This window comes from Epithele typhae (genome assembly GCF_022376455.1).
Source record: "Epithele typhae strain CBS 203.58 chromosome Unknown BXZ73scaffold_65, whole genome shotgun sequence".
Taxonomy (NCBI): Eukaryota; Fungi; Basidiomycota; class Agaricomycetes; order Polyporales; family Epitheliaceae; genus Epithele; species Epithele typhae.
This window is the reverse complement of record NW_025954256.1, coordinates 181,730-195,386: the sequence shown is the minus strand read 5'-3', so window position 1 is coordinate 195,386 and position 13,657 is coordinate 181,730. Positions and strand designations below refer to the sequence as shown.

General features: G+C 59.2%; 5 protein-coding genes across 5 annotated transcripts; 3 read left to right on the top strand and 2 right to left on the bottom strand.

Moving 5' to 3' along the window:
• Positions 1-1,975: 1,975 nt before the first annotated feature.
• On the top strand, positions 1,976-4,501 carry BXZ73DRAFT_105447 (uncharacterized protein; the record flags this gene model as incomplete). Its single annotated transcript, XM_048016258.1, has 4 exons — positions 1,976-2,174; positions 2,234-2,260; positions 2,787-3,314; positions 3,441-4,501. 4 exons carry the CDS (start codon positions 1,976-1,978, stop codon positions 4,499-4,501), a joined length of 1,815 nt encoding a protein of 604 aa, XP_047873764.1.
• Positions 4,502-4,876: 375 nt separating this feature from the next.
• Positions 4,877-6,656, bottom strand: BXZ73DRAFT_53168 (norsolorinic acid reductase; the record flags this gene model as incomplete). The annotated part of the gene is given in 11 exon segments (XM_048020954.1): positions 4,877-5,095; positions 5,159-5,496; positions 5,567-5,629; positions 5,687-5,784; positions 5,832-5,932; positions 5,990-6,135; positions 6,152-6,224; positions 6,287-6,312; positions 6,383-6,451; positions 6,527-6,548; positions 6,603-6,656. 11 exon segments carry the CDS (start codon positions 6,654-6,656, stop codon positions 4,877-4,879), a joined length of 1,209 nt encoding a protein of 402 aa, XP_047873763.1.
• A 264-nt stretch (positions 6,657-6,920) lies between these two features.
• Positions 6,921-9,928, top strand: BXZ73DRAFT_105445 (uncharacterized protein; the record flags this gene model as incomplete). The annotated part of the gene is made up of 3 exons (XM_048016257.1): positions 6,921-7,116; positions 8,432-8,872; positions 9,036-9,928. 3 exons carry the CDS (start codon positions 6,921-6,923, stop codon positions 9,926-9,928), a joined length of 1,530 nt encoding a protein of 509 aa, XP_047873762.1.
• A 611-nt stretch (positions 9,929-10,539) lies between these two features.
• BXZ73DRAFT_53237 (uncharacterized protein) lies at positions 10,540-10,963 on the bottom strand (the record flags this gene model as incomplete). The annotated part of the gene is made up of 3 exons (XM_048020962.1): positions 10,540-10,686; positions 10,743-10,803; positions 10,866-10,963. Coding segments are annotated over 3 exons (306 nt in total), but the record flags the coding sequence as incomplete, so codon positions are not given.
• Positions 10,964-11,560: 597 nt separating this feature from the next.
• On the top strand, positions 11,561-13,557 carry BXZ73DRAFT_53239 (Sodium/hydrogen exchanger family-domain-containing protein; the record flags this gene model as incomplete). The annotated part of the gene is made up of 7 exons (XM_048020964.1): positions 11,561-11,900; positions 11,953-12,276; positions 12,337-12,375; positions 12,428-12,580; positions 12,632-12,913; positions 12,963-13,112; positions 13,172-13,557. The coding sequence occupies 7 exons, from the start codon at positions 11,561-11,563 to the stop codon at positions 13,555-13,557; spliced, it is 1,674 nt and encodes a 557-aa protein (XP_047873760.1).
• Positions 13,558-13,657: the final 100 nt, after the last annotated feature.

Here is a 13,657-nt window from a genome sequence, read left to right as displayed (position 1 = left end):
GTACGTGGACCCGTGCTGAATTCTATTGTGCTGAACAGCGCGGTCGGGGGGCAGGGTGCCGCTCGGGCGCACGGCGTCGAGGCACGTCGGGGACACCGAGTTCGCCCCGATGCACCATGGTCGTCGTGCGAGCTTGGGTGACAAAGTCAGGGGTGCGTCCTGTCTCTCCTTTAATGATGGGTTTCTCCTGCGAACTGACGTCGGGAAAGGTAACTTTGAGATGCTCGCTGGGCGGGTGATGAAGAACGAGGACTTGGTCGAGCGAGGGCAGACGCGCAAGGAGGGCTCCTGATCTGCACTTGGTACGTTACCCTGTTTGAAGGTTCTTTATAGGGGCTGTGTATGATACCACTCGATTTCGACGATCCGGACCAAGGGGTGCGCACGAGGACAGGATCACAATCGGGGACACACGCTGTGGCCAACCCCGGAACAGCCGTGGATCAAACTGCAGATTGAGAGCCTCGAGATCAGCGTCCGCACGGAAGAGCCCAAGCCGCCCACCATTCACGACCTCGAACGACAGCCCTTTGTAAAGCCCGCCCTGGTACGCATACGAGCCAGGACCTTCAAGAGCGCATCGCCCTCACCGCCGCCGCGTCGCCCGCCGCGTCGTCCGCCCGCTGGCGTGGTCTTCCGAACCTCCACTATGCTCTCCGTCGCGGGCACGTTCCGCCCGCCGCGACCCGCCGCCGAGGGTGACAGGTTCGCCTGAGCTTGGGTATGAGTCGTGCTCTCGAGAGGATAGGGATAATGTACTCACCCGAAAGGATCTCGGGCTAGAGTTGGCGGGGGCAAAGGGGTATATTGCAGTGGAACACGGATACAGCTTCTGAACATGTCATTATCGACCACCCAATGGCGAGGTACTTGAGTGATATCAGACCGAGCATCGAAACGACAACGGCCATTCCGTCTTCGAAAAATCCTTGAAGCCAGGCCCTTTCGAACGCGTGATGGCAGTACGCAGGTCCATGGCAGAACTTCCTCGATCGCGCCAAATTTACATGCAGAAACAGCCCGGGACACTCAATTTACCTGAAATGCGCCCAACCGGACAAGGGAGAGGATTCCGGTGGTCTCTAAGGAGTGCAGCATGAATGGGGACGAGGGAAGAAGAGGGAGGGCAAGGAAGTACAGGACAGAGCGCCGCCGCCTCGCGCGCGCGTCTCAAACTGAGGCCCCAGATCCCGGCCGAGGAGGGCCAACACCAATAGAGCCATTCACAATCAGGACTTCTTGGCCTGTTTAAAGGCTTTCTGAAAGACCGCGACGTCGTGTGGATGGTAGCTTAGAGGCAGGAAGGAGCACAGCGGATTTTCGGATTTCTGGTGCGCGCGCGCTCGCGGTCGGAGTTGGCCGGGCAACGATTTTGAGAACAGCCGTAAATTGCTCTACGTTGCAGCTGCATGCAGAAACTCTCCCCACTGACTCTCCCGCCATATTCATGTCGTTCATATTGCGGACGACGAACGTGTATGAATTTCTGCATGCGCCAAATCGCCGACTCCAACGCCGGACGGCCCGTGTCTTTCCATCCGCTTTGTCACTGACGAGATGCCTCAGCCTGTCAAGACAGACTATGTAGACCCACTAGGTACGCATTCTCCTTCTTCTCTTACCCCACCACACTCAGTGGTCGGTCCCTCAGTGCGTGTCTGGCGTTCACCCGAATGCCGGTCTTATTGGCATCCGAGCCACTGCAAATCGACAATGCATCCGCCACCAGAGCAAGGAAAGACGATGGAGGGAAGGGATTACAGGCATAAGGGACCCTCGGGGAAGCATATGAGAACCTCGACCGCCATGGCATCATGCACCCAGCTGCTGGAGTCACCGACGATAGGGGCACGTTCTCCCTCAGGAATGACTTCGGATGATACGGCACGCCTCGAGCACGTCCATCGAAGTACGTCATATGAGTTCTTTCCGTGCGCTACACCCGCCCACCACCCACCCGCTGCAGCTCGACTTCATGTCCGAGACGACCCGCACGTTGAACTACTACACTATGCCAGCGGGATCTCCAGCCGGCAAAGACATGTGGGTCAGGGATGGCGGGCAGCCGCAAACGGGCGGGCTGCCGTCGCGTTCCGCGCTCGACGGCTCCGTGCAAGTCTTGTGCAGTGACGCGGAGTACACGAAGCTCGTCCCCACAGTAGGCGCGTCCGTCAGTAAGTTGTCCATCGCCCCTCTCATCCCCTCATTCCCTTGGCTGACGCGCGCCTCACAGTGAAAGCGAAGACGCGCGCCCAGAAGCGTGCGCCCAAGGCCCCCAGACCGATCCGAACGCAGCCTCGGACGTCGCGATGGTCCCTTCATGACCCCCGCGCAGCCGACTGCCTTCGCCGCGCAAGTCAACGGCGCGACGGGCGCGCACACCCGCGTGGGCATTGATGCAAGCCACAGAAGGGTACGGCGTGGCAGTGTCCGCGTTCGAGGGCGACGCCGGTCTTTGTCGGGCCAATTGCCTGGGGAATCGCGGGTTAGTTGAGGTTGTGTGAGTTTGTCGGTCTCCTGCCAATGTGCTCTGGAGTCTGAACCTGATGCGACGACCTCAGGCAGTGGTTCATCATGATACAACCAGTACGAGAACTTCGCCAGAGATGTACAAGAAAACTTTTTCGGTGTACGTGATCTATTGACATGCATTTGGCTAGTTGCGCCTGTGTTCTCCAGAAGTAAACCCGAAAATACGCCGAGGCGAAGGGGGTAGTTTCGCGTGATATATGAGTCAATCTAATCTTATCTTACGGCCCACCACTTGAACCAAGCGCAACCAGCAGCCACCGCCTTGCTCCCCCCTCCATCCCTCCACCCGACCACACCCAACCCTCTTAGTGAACTTCCGCCTATATACGCCACGCACCTGGCCATGGCCACATCCCCGTACGGAATCTTTCCCACTCTGATTGCCCATGTGGATGTCGACATCCCTCGCCATGGCATCAGTGAGGAGGACAAGCACAAGACGACCGAATACTTCCAACGTCTCTTGACACTTCAGCACACAAACGCGACCCGCGCCTTCAATGAGGACGTCCACACTGACAAAGAATACCTCCATCGTCCCCCGTCTTCTATCCCATCCGTGGTCACTCCCTGGATCAAGGCTTATGGCGGGCACGTCGACGTTTCCCTCGACCGGGTCGAAATTCACTTCGGCTTCAACCGGGCCACCATTCACCGCGACGAATGGGTCTTCGTTATTGCCGCTCTCTACGTATTCGCCTTAGCGGGCCATCCCGCTCACTGGGGGTTCTGGAACGAGGTGGTGATTGAGAAAACCGCTCGCAGATGTATTCGAGTTCTCGGTGAGTACTTTCTGCATTCACACCCTCATCTTACCGCGATTGTGGGGTTGTGGGGAGGATCCAACCAGTCACTCCTTGTGGCAACCCAACGGCAGTACTATTAGAGACTGACCACCTTCCCTCCAGGCGTATATCCGAACCTCCGCCCGCCCATGATTCCCGCTCACCCCACCGTCGAATCCCTGGTCCACGCTGTACTTGTAATGCACACCGGTCGTTGCTCGGCTCCTGCGGGCATGGTGTTGCAGACGAACATTCCCTCCGTCCCCACCGTTGCCCCCGCGCCGCCCTTTGCATCCATCCTGAAGCGCTCTCCAAGCCCGGGCGCCGTCACCATGACCCCTCAGCTTCAAAAGCGCCGCAAGCTCACAGAGGGTGGAGCCTTCGAGCGCGCCGTAGCGACTCGCAAGTCTACCCGCACGATCAAGCCTTCGCGCATCGCCCAGCAAGTCGCGGCCGCGTCGGCGCGCGCTATCGTCCTGAAGAGGAGGACGGTTGGACCCAAGGCACACGTGACCGCGTCTTCTCGCGTCGAGAACACGGAGGGGGAGTCGTCGTCCACCTCTTCTTCTTCTTCTTCTTCTTCGACCACGACCACGCCCACGACCACGACCACCTCCGGGGCCGCCCCGGCCGCTGTGAAGCCCGTGCTCTCGCTTCTCGACCTCGGTGCCCCGATCTACGAGCTCTCGCCGATGGGTGTTCCGGACGCGGAGTGGTCCGCCAGCGGGCTGTCGTCGCCGAGCAGCGCAGGGCCGTCCACGCCTGGGGATTCCCTGGAGGTGCATTTGCAGCGCGCGGAGTTGTTCGAAGGAACTTTGGAGGACCTCTTCGCTATCTGCAACACGGAGCCGGACCTTCAGCGCGCAGAGTTGTTCGAAGGAACGTTGGAGGACCTCTTCGCCGTCTGCAACACTCGGCCAACCCCTTCGACTGCCTCCGGGGCCACCCCGACCGCTCGGACGCCCTCTCTCTCGCCTCTCGACCTCGGTACCTCGATCTACGAGCTCTCGCCGATGAGCGTTCCGGACGCGGAGTGGTCTACTGGCAGCGGGATGTCGTCGCCGAGCAGCGCTGGGCCGTCCACGCCCAACGATTTCCAGGAGGCGGATCTGCAGCGCGCGGAATTGTTCGAAGGAACCTTGGAGGACCTCATCGCTCTCTGCAACACGGAGACACAGCTGTAGCGTGCAGGATGGTTCGAGGGAACCTTGGAGGACCCCTTCGCTATAAGTATGCGGCACTTGGCCAACTCCTCTGAGCGCCCAGGGCGGGCTCGACCTTGAGCTGGAGTGAGGCGCTACGCGCTGTTCACATACACACTGGTGTACATGTACTTTTACTGTATTTTTATTTCACCTCCATGACGATTATGGGCTATATCTATGGGATAGGGAGCCATGCTGAGTAAATACCTGAACTCGGAGATAGTCACTGTACCATAGACCAACTTAGCAGGCCTGAATCAGAAGCCCAAATCCCAAATACATTGCACAGCAAAGACGCACTATCGCGCATCACGTCCTATCCTACAGAGTAACTTCGACATCCGACGGGCAACCTTACTGCGTCTTCTGCAGCTCCGACTTGACCGGGCCCAGCGCGACCGGCTTCTCCGCCAGCACGAACTTAGTGTGGCCGGCCATCTGGACGAACATGCCGCCGGTGCCGTCGGTGAGCGCGGGGTCGCGGCCGAAGAAGTCGTACGGGAAGCCGTACTCGAACGGCACCGCCTTCTCGAGCTCCTCGATCTGCGCCGGGCTGAGCGTGATGCTCAGCGCCTGTCCCGCGCGTCCTCTCCGTCAGTCCCCATCCCATCCTCGCGAAGCGAGCGCACCACGCACCTCGATGAGCTCCTGGAGCTGCTCCGGCTTGCGCCCGCCGGTGATCGGGAACACGTACGGCACCTTGGACAGCGCCCAGGCCATCGCGACCCCCGCGAGGCTCGCGCCGCCCCCGAGCTCGCGCGCGACCTTGTCGAGCGCGGCGGAGATCGCCTTCTCCTTCTCCGTCTGCGGGAAGCCCATGCGGATCGCGCCGCCGCGCGCGGCGAGCTGCGCCTCGGTGAGGAAGCGGCCGCCGCCGACGACGCCCCAGGGCGCGAGGGCCATGCCCTCGGCGCGGCACATCGGGATGATCTCGCGCTCCATGTCGCGCGTCGCGAGGTTCCACTGGCCCTGGTCTGCGCGTGCGTGCGCGGGCGCGCGGGTCAGTGGATGGAGAGAGGGGGAGGGGAGGAGGAGGACACGCACAGACGACGAACTGGGCGAGGCCGTGCTGGCGCGCGTACTCGTTGCACTTCACGACGAGCCATGCTGCACGGGGAGGGGGGAGTGAGCGGGAGGCGGGCGGGCGGGGACGACGCGGCGTACCCGGGGTGTCGGAGATGCCGAGGTAGAGCACCTTGCCCTGCTTGACGAGCGCGTCGAGGGACTGCATGATCTCGGGGACGGACGTGGAGTAGTCCCACCTGCTTCCCGGTGAGCGGAGTCGAGGCAGGGGCGACGTGGGACGCACATGTGCAGATAGAGGAGGTCGATGTAGGAGGTCTGCAGCTTCTTGAGGCTATCCTCGACGGAGAGCGCGAGGCTCTTTTTGTGGTTGCCCTGGAAGTTCACCTACGTCGCAAACAAGGGGGTCAGCCTGCGCGCCCCTGCGGTGCGGAAAGAAGCGACCTTGAGCTTGGCGCTCGCGTCGGTGTTCTTGTAAGCAATCGTGAACTTGGTCGCGATGACGAGCTCATCGCGGTTGCCGCGGGCCTTCATCCACTCGCCGAGGATCTTCTCACTCTGTTCGGTAGAAAGTAAGACGCGAGCCTTTGCTTTCAAGGTGATGACCTGCCTCCTGGTCCTGGTAGTTGTTCGCGGTGTCAAGGAAGTTGCCACCTTGGTCGTAGAAAAGGTCAAGGAACTGTGAGACTGTGTCAACGAACCCCGTCGGGTCAATGTTATAGAGCTACTTTAGAAGCTCACCTTGAAAGCTTCGTCCTGGGTGGCGCCTGGGCATAAACCAAAATATCAGTCCTGCGGCCGCCGTGATTTTGAGCTTGATAATGCCGCTCTGCTCACCGCCGGCGAATCCCGCGGACCACGCCTGGCCCAGGGACATCGTGCCCAGGCAGATAGGAGACACGCGCACTGTGGCACGTAACAAGGGTTACGTCAGGTGTGAATGCTTGCAAAGGTTCAACGTTCAGCTCCTGGGCGACATACCGCCGGCAGACGGAGAGAGCAGCTGTCGGGAGGCAGAGTGAGGACCTGACATTCATACATGCCATTGGGGACTTACGCGGTAGCGGCCGAGCTCGTTCTTCGCGGGTGGCGGGAGTTTAAAGAAAGACATTTTTGAGTGCTGATTTTTCAGAGACAAGTGGGGCTTGATGAGGGCTCGAGGAGAGGGGAGAGCACGGAAGGATGGCTGCACGTCTGCGAGGGATTATATAGATCCTGGGTACGCAGTGAAGACTGCGGCGACGGGGATTAGTTCCCATTGGGGCATCGATTACTAGAAATCGTCTTGAGTCACGGTGCGTTCCTTGCTGGTACCGTGCGTGGAACTGCATAGCGCGGGAGGGACGGCGGGGAACGCAGTCCTTCTCCTCCCACGATGGTCGTCGTCGAGAAGGCGTTTGTCGAGCAGCTGCCGACGGTGCGCGGCAGCTCGGCGTGGCCGCGCGGGAAGAATTTGATATGCGACCCGGAGCGCCCTCCGATGTCTGCTTCCATATCGGGCACTCTCGGCGGGCACATGCATCTGGTAGGGAAGTGGTACAAGTCTGGAGGCGATACAACCATCGACCAAGGTTAGCGAAGGATGCGTGAGAGCAGCTCGGACGATGCTCCGTTTGCATGCCAGGCAGCACGTTGAACGTGCCGAGTATCCGTGCCAAGCCAGTTACTCGGACCAGCGCCGAGCGAGGTAGACAAATGCGCTTTTTTGCGTTATTGGCAGACAGTAACGATTCAATTCGGCTCGGAATGCCCGCCAGTGACCCGTTATTGAATATTGAATTCGGCAGACCGACAAAGACGAGTAGCTATTGCTGGGATCAATTGAGGGTTGTTCGTCCAAATTGTTCATGTGGAACTCGAGCGATGACGTCACGGAGAATGTCCATGGGCGCTTGACTGGCAAGGTACTAGTAGTTTGCCTCCTTGCCGTATGCCATTAAGCCAAGCCAGATACGATCCTAAAGCCGCTCTTTCAAGGAGACGACATCGCCCGGAACATGGCGCTGGGCTATGACGTCACCGCGCGTCGGTGTGGCACAGGCGCTAATGACCGACGCCACGTCGGCGACGAGCCCCGGCCCGTCCTCGACGCGCTCGTCCAGCGCGGAGTCGTCGCACTCGTCTTGTTCCTCGCCTTTGACCACGCCCTCCCCTCTCTGACCTGTCCCGTGCCACACCCTCTCTGGCCCATGCGTCCTCTATTGTCTCTCCCATACTCCCGGGACCATGCTCGACGTGGACGGCATAAGAAGACGCGTACAGCGTACCCCGAACTCCTCGCGACCTCGACGGCCCGCCCCTCACGACCCCCACCCACGACGGGCAACAGCCTAGCTTCGGAGCTCGAAAATGCGTAGAAAAAGACTGTGAGAGATGACATTTCCAAGGGCACAAAAACAGGAGCTAAGGTGACCTTTTCTCCACCTTGTTCGACAATAACACAGGTTATCACTTGTAATTACTTCTTTGTTACTCGCATACTATGCACGTTCTATTGTCTTTGTTCTTAGTTACATCAAGAAAAGGTCACCTAAGCCTCCGTTTTTGTCCCCTTGGAAATGTCATCTCTCACAGTCTTTTTCTACGCGTTTTCGAGCTCCGAAGCTAGGCCGTTGCCCGTCGTGACCGACGCTGACGCTCCTTTCTTCTTCCATCAACACGCTGCTGGGCGGCCTTCCCGATATATCTACCCGGAAGTGTCACAATCTAATCTAAAGCACTCGCCTCTTTGTCGTGCGTGTAAATCCAAGCTGCAGCCATATCTCATCTCCAACCTCCTCCTCTTCCCTCCTCCCTCATCCCCCCCTTCGTCCAGGACGCCATTTATCCACCGTCTCTCCCATACCTCATCCGCCGTTCCCCTCCGACTTCTATATCCCCTTCAAGCTGCTGCAATGGGATTCCGACCATCCGTATCCGCATCCCTGAACCCGCTCTACGCACCGTTCCACGGCAAGCTACCAGACGGCAACAGGGACACGTTGGACCAATATCTCTTGGTCCTGTCGGAAAAGTTACGACGGGGTGCCGAAGAAGCCTCTAAGCTGGTGGATGGGCTCTACACTCATCATAACTGGCACAAGATCCACGTCGTCGGCACCACGCAGACTTCGTGGTGGTTGGTCAAGCAGGGTGGGATCGCTCACCCTCGCACAGTGGCCAGGACTCTCGGAAAGACGGCAATGGAGATATCTCGCCGCGAGGAGAACGCGCTCTTTGCCACCGCCGCCATTGAGCTGCTGCACAGGCCTGACCACCCGGCCCACTTCGCCTTCTGGGCTGAGGATCGTCGCGAGAGCACCTTGAAGTGGTGCCAACAGACGGCTGGTGAGTCTTCGTATTAATCCACCCTCTGCTCTCCGTCCCTATCTTTTCCCCCGTTGTGCGGCGGGCTCGAGCCCACAGTTTCCCCCACGTCCCCCACCCCCCTTCCCTCACGTCCCTCAAGCAACAATGGCTGATCAGGCGCCCATGACGCGCGCTCATCTAGACGCCAAAATCGGGCCGGCGATCATCCGACACTCACTCCTCCCCTTCGGTATCCACGACACCGAACGGGCCCTCAGGGAATTGCGCGATGCGCAGGCGCCATATATCCCGAAGGAACAGTGCCCTCAGGCGACGCCTCACAAGAGGCCCAGCGCTGCTAGGAGCGAAGCAGGAACCGTCGCGAAGCGTCCCAAGTCGACGCGGCTGTCTGTGAAGGCAGTTGCAGACACGTCGCGAGCGGAGGAGAAGACAGACGGTGAAGCCGGGATTCTGTCGATCGAGGCCGAGAACAAGATGGACGTGGGCGACGAGCCCGTCGGCCCCGCGACCCCAGTCACCGACTCTGCCCCTCGCCTCGCCTCGACCAACAAGGCGCCCGGGAAGAAGGGGGCAAAGGCCTCGCGCACGAAGACCGCTCGTGCAAAGGCACCGGCCAAGGGCCAGCAGCGCCGTGGGACCAACAAGAAAGCCGCTGCCGCCTCCACCCTTGCTATCCCCCCCGCTCCAGAAGTCTCGCGCACGAGCCCGGGCACGATCCGCATCCCCGCGCCCCGCGCCCCCGAGTTCAGGTTCACTTTGACCGCGCCCCTCACGCCCGAAGCTGGCATTTCCCACTCCGTCTCGCCCACGACCACCGCAGTCGAGATCCCCTCTGCAGGCGTCACTCGTGTCAATACGCCCGCTTCCGACGTGGTCACGAAGGAGGCGAAGTTGGAGCTCATCGACGAGGATGAAATCGTTGTGGACATCACGACCGCTAGCGACGCCGCCCCCGTCTCCACCGCGCCCAAGCCCGCGCCCAAGACGAAGGGGTCGCGCAAGGGCAAGACCACGAAGAAGGCAGCTTCCGTTGGGACGCGTACCTCCACTCGGCGGAGCACGCGCAAAGCTTGAGCTGTGCTCGGGCGACGATCTTATTATGACCAGTACACATACCCCAGCCGCCCCGCGGTGACGACCGCGATGCTGCATCTACGATGTTTATCTCTCTCTATTCTCGTGTTTGTTTCTCTAGTTGTACTTTAACTGTGCATATACATAGTGCTTGTTGTAATCTAGCGTTGTAGCGCTGTTCTCATTCTGGTCCGTAGTTTGTATTCGTGGCAATAGTGCTCTTAGTTGCTCTATTCAATGTATCTCGCCGTGTCTTCCTTTTGCACGTACTCTGGAAATGCGCAAGTATCTGCCCACTTGTTATCAGTTTCTCATCCACAAAGGGCCGGAGAAGGGGTGGGTGTCACAAAGTCTTTGACAGTAGAAGATACAATGCGTGCAAAAAAGTATGATACACGGGGACACAAGCGCACCTGGAACCAACGTACGGCGGACCATCCCCCACAACGGATCGAACGCCGACCGAGAACTCCAATCTTCCCCTGCCATCCCCTGCCAGCCACAGCGCGTCGGAGGAGGCCAGGGGAAGGCGGAGGAGATGGCAAAAGGCGACAATCGCGCTTTGGTCGCGGTTAGTGCTTGTTCTGCGCCGCTCCCTCTGCAGCGGATCGTCAGTGGGGGGCGCAGCAGAGCGAAAGGAACGAAGGAGGCTCACCTCGTCGCGTGGCATCCTCCAGGAGCTGCGTGTCAACGCTCTCAGCGGGAAGTTGGACGTACCGGACGACGGAGCCCCGGATGAAGCAGTTCTTCACCGCCATCTGCGCCGCGGAAGTGAGCGGCGCGCGGAGGACGCGAGAGGGAGGGCGGGACGGACCATGTGTGGGTGTCTCGCCGGGTCGAGGACTTTGATGTTGTCCAGGCGGATGTTCAGGAACCTGGAGAGGGGCGCGGTGAGGACGCGGGGCACGGGCGAGGAGGCGGACGGATGGGTGCTTACTGGTCGACGGACTTGAGGGTGCCGGTGATGGAGAGATCGTTTTTGAGCTCGACGGTGACCTGCTGGTCCGTGAGGGTCTTGAACACCGAGAATATGAGCTGTGCGAGGATCGGTCAGGCTGAGATGGTCCCGGGCGGTGGGCGAGGACTCACCATGAGGGGGATGGTCGCGGGAGGACGAGGACGCTCTGCGGCACGCGCGCTGCTCCTCAAAAGGTTATCCCTCGCGATAAGACGCGATTGATCGCGGACTTAATGAGCATCTCTCCCTTGCTCTTAACTGCACCTTGTACCCTGCCCCCTGTTCCACTCTCAACACGAACACGAAGTCCAGCTCAAGTACTAATTCGTTTCCGAACTAGTCGACTCCAGTTCGTGAGTCTCAGTGTTGCGACGACCTACCTCAAGCCATCACTATGGGTGTGCAGTTGCTTGATGTATGTGCACTTTAATTCCCCTTTTGTGTGCTCACAAACTTGCGAACGTCTACTTAGGTCACGGACCTTGGCTTAGCTTACGCTGCACTGGGAGGTTTATCGTCGCGGTATGTTTTCATTAGCTGCCCTCAAGTTGTTCTGGTTCCCCACTTGTTACTTTCGCTCTCCATTCTCCGCCTCTGCATCACCATCCCCTTCAACTTTCACCCCTCACGCATCACTTGATTTGCACGAAGCTGATTGTATCCAACAGTTCACTATGCTCTCGCTGTTCATAAAAGAGAAGGTGCATTTCTTCGCTTGTCCTCCGTGCGCGTGCCCTTCCATTCATGTGCGATTCGGACAGCTATACATCAATGAGGTTGTTCTTGGTACTGCCGTGGGTGTGATCCTCGGTCCTTACTGTGCCAGCATCTTCAATCCTCGGGCGTGGGGCGGCAACATCAATGAGATTGCGCTCGAGGTCATGCGCATAAGTCTGGCCATCGGCCTGTTCACGATTGGAGTCGAGTTGCCTCGGTCTTACCTCGCTGACCACGCTGTGGGTCTTCTGGTCATGGTTGTGCCTACCATGGCGTTCGGTTGGTTAGTTGTGGCGGGTGAGTGCTTTCACTTGAGCTTCTTTCGTGCGTGTTTTGACCCCGCGGCCAGCAATCATCTACGCGGTGTTTCCTCCTATAAACTTCATCTCGTCGCTCGTGATCTCTGCATGCCTCACGCCGACTGACCCCATCGTCTCTGCCGCTGTCCTCGGTACGTTCACTGGTTCCCTGCTTTCACTATATGCGCTCATCCCGCCCACAGGAGGAAATTTCGCGACGAAGCATGTTCCCCTTCCCCTCCGCCAGATCCTCGCCGCCGAGTCTGCTGCTAACGATGGACTGGCGTACCCCTTCCTAAGCATCTCTCTTTACCTCTCCGTGGAGGCTGTCCGAGGCGTGGCGATTGAGAAGGGAATCCTTATCGGCTGGCTATGTGAGTGGATGCGTCGGTCTAGTGTCCATTATCTACCAGTGACTAACGACAGTGTCTTAGACCAGGTCTTCTTGGGTACATTGCTTGGCGCCGTCTTTGGTCAGTACGCCCAGCCACCCTGCGCATGACATATTGACACGAGGTCCTTCAGGTATCGCCTTCTCTCTGTTGATGAAGCTCACTTACAGGAAGGGCTTGATCGACCGCGAGTCATATGTCGCGCAACACATCTCCCTCGCCATCTTCACAATCGGAGTGGCCCGCACGTTGGGTCTCGACGATCTGCTCGCTGCGTTTGCTGCTGGTATGTAGTGGGGGTTGCTTCTTTGCCAAGACACCTTTGACGCCCCCCCAGGCTCTGCGATCAGCTGGGACGGACAGTTCAACTCGCAAGTCGAGGGACAGGTCTTCTCGACAGTCTTGGACCTCATATTGAACTGCGCCTGTTTCGCGTACATTGGCGCGTGGATACCCTTCAATATGTTCGATGCAGCCAACGTCGGCATCACTCCGTGGCGCCTGGTGGTCATTCTGCTCGCGGTCATGTTCCTTCGCCGCATCCCGTCGATCCTCCTGTTGTACCGATGGGTGCCGGAAATCGCCACATGGAAGGAAGCTCTGTTTGCGGGCCATTTCGGTAAGTTCGCTCTTCTTGCATCGCCGTCGACTTCTGACGCCGCTTCCAGGCCCGATGGGTGTTGGTGCGATCTTTATCTCGACCCTGGCGGTCAGCGAGCTGCCTGAGCCGGAATCCCCTCCGGCGAACCAGGCTCAGCTCCTCGCCGTGACACTGCAACCGATCGTGGCCTTCGTTGTACTGGGCTCCATCATCATTCGTGCGTGTTTCCACTTCGACTCTGACTAGATTCTGAGCACTCATACTTTCTCGCTTCAGACGGACTGTCTATCCCTTGCTTCTCCCTGGGCCAAAAGCTCCACAGCCTCTCCCGCTCCCTTTCACGGAGTTACGAGGTCTCAGGGACGCAAAGTGGTCCTATTTCGCCATCGGAGACCGCGACTCTGGCCGACGTCGAGCGCGGGACCACCGACGGCAACTTCTCGCACGAGATGGTGATAGTCGGTCAAATGCCTGACTTGAGGTCCGCAGCACCCATCGGCGACGGAACAAGTGTAGCATCGGCGCACGCGCATACTGCCTTACCATTCTCCGCCATCGTGAGTGTCTGCCGCCCACGCTCCCCTTGCGCTCCCCACTCAGTCGCTTGCGAACGGCATAGGTGGCCCACGAACCCGCTCTCGGACGCTGTGCGCTCGGGTTGACCACTACCGACGTCGATGTGGATGGTCAGAATACCGCGGCAGACTCTGTAGACAGGCTTCCCCCGACACCTCCAACAGCGGTACGCAGGCTTCAGTCGAG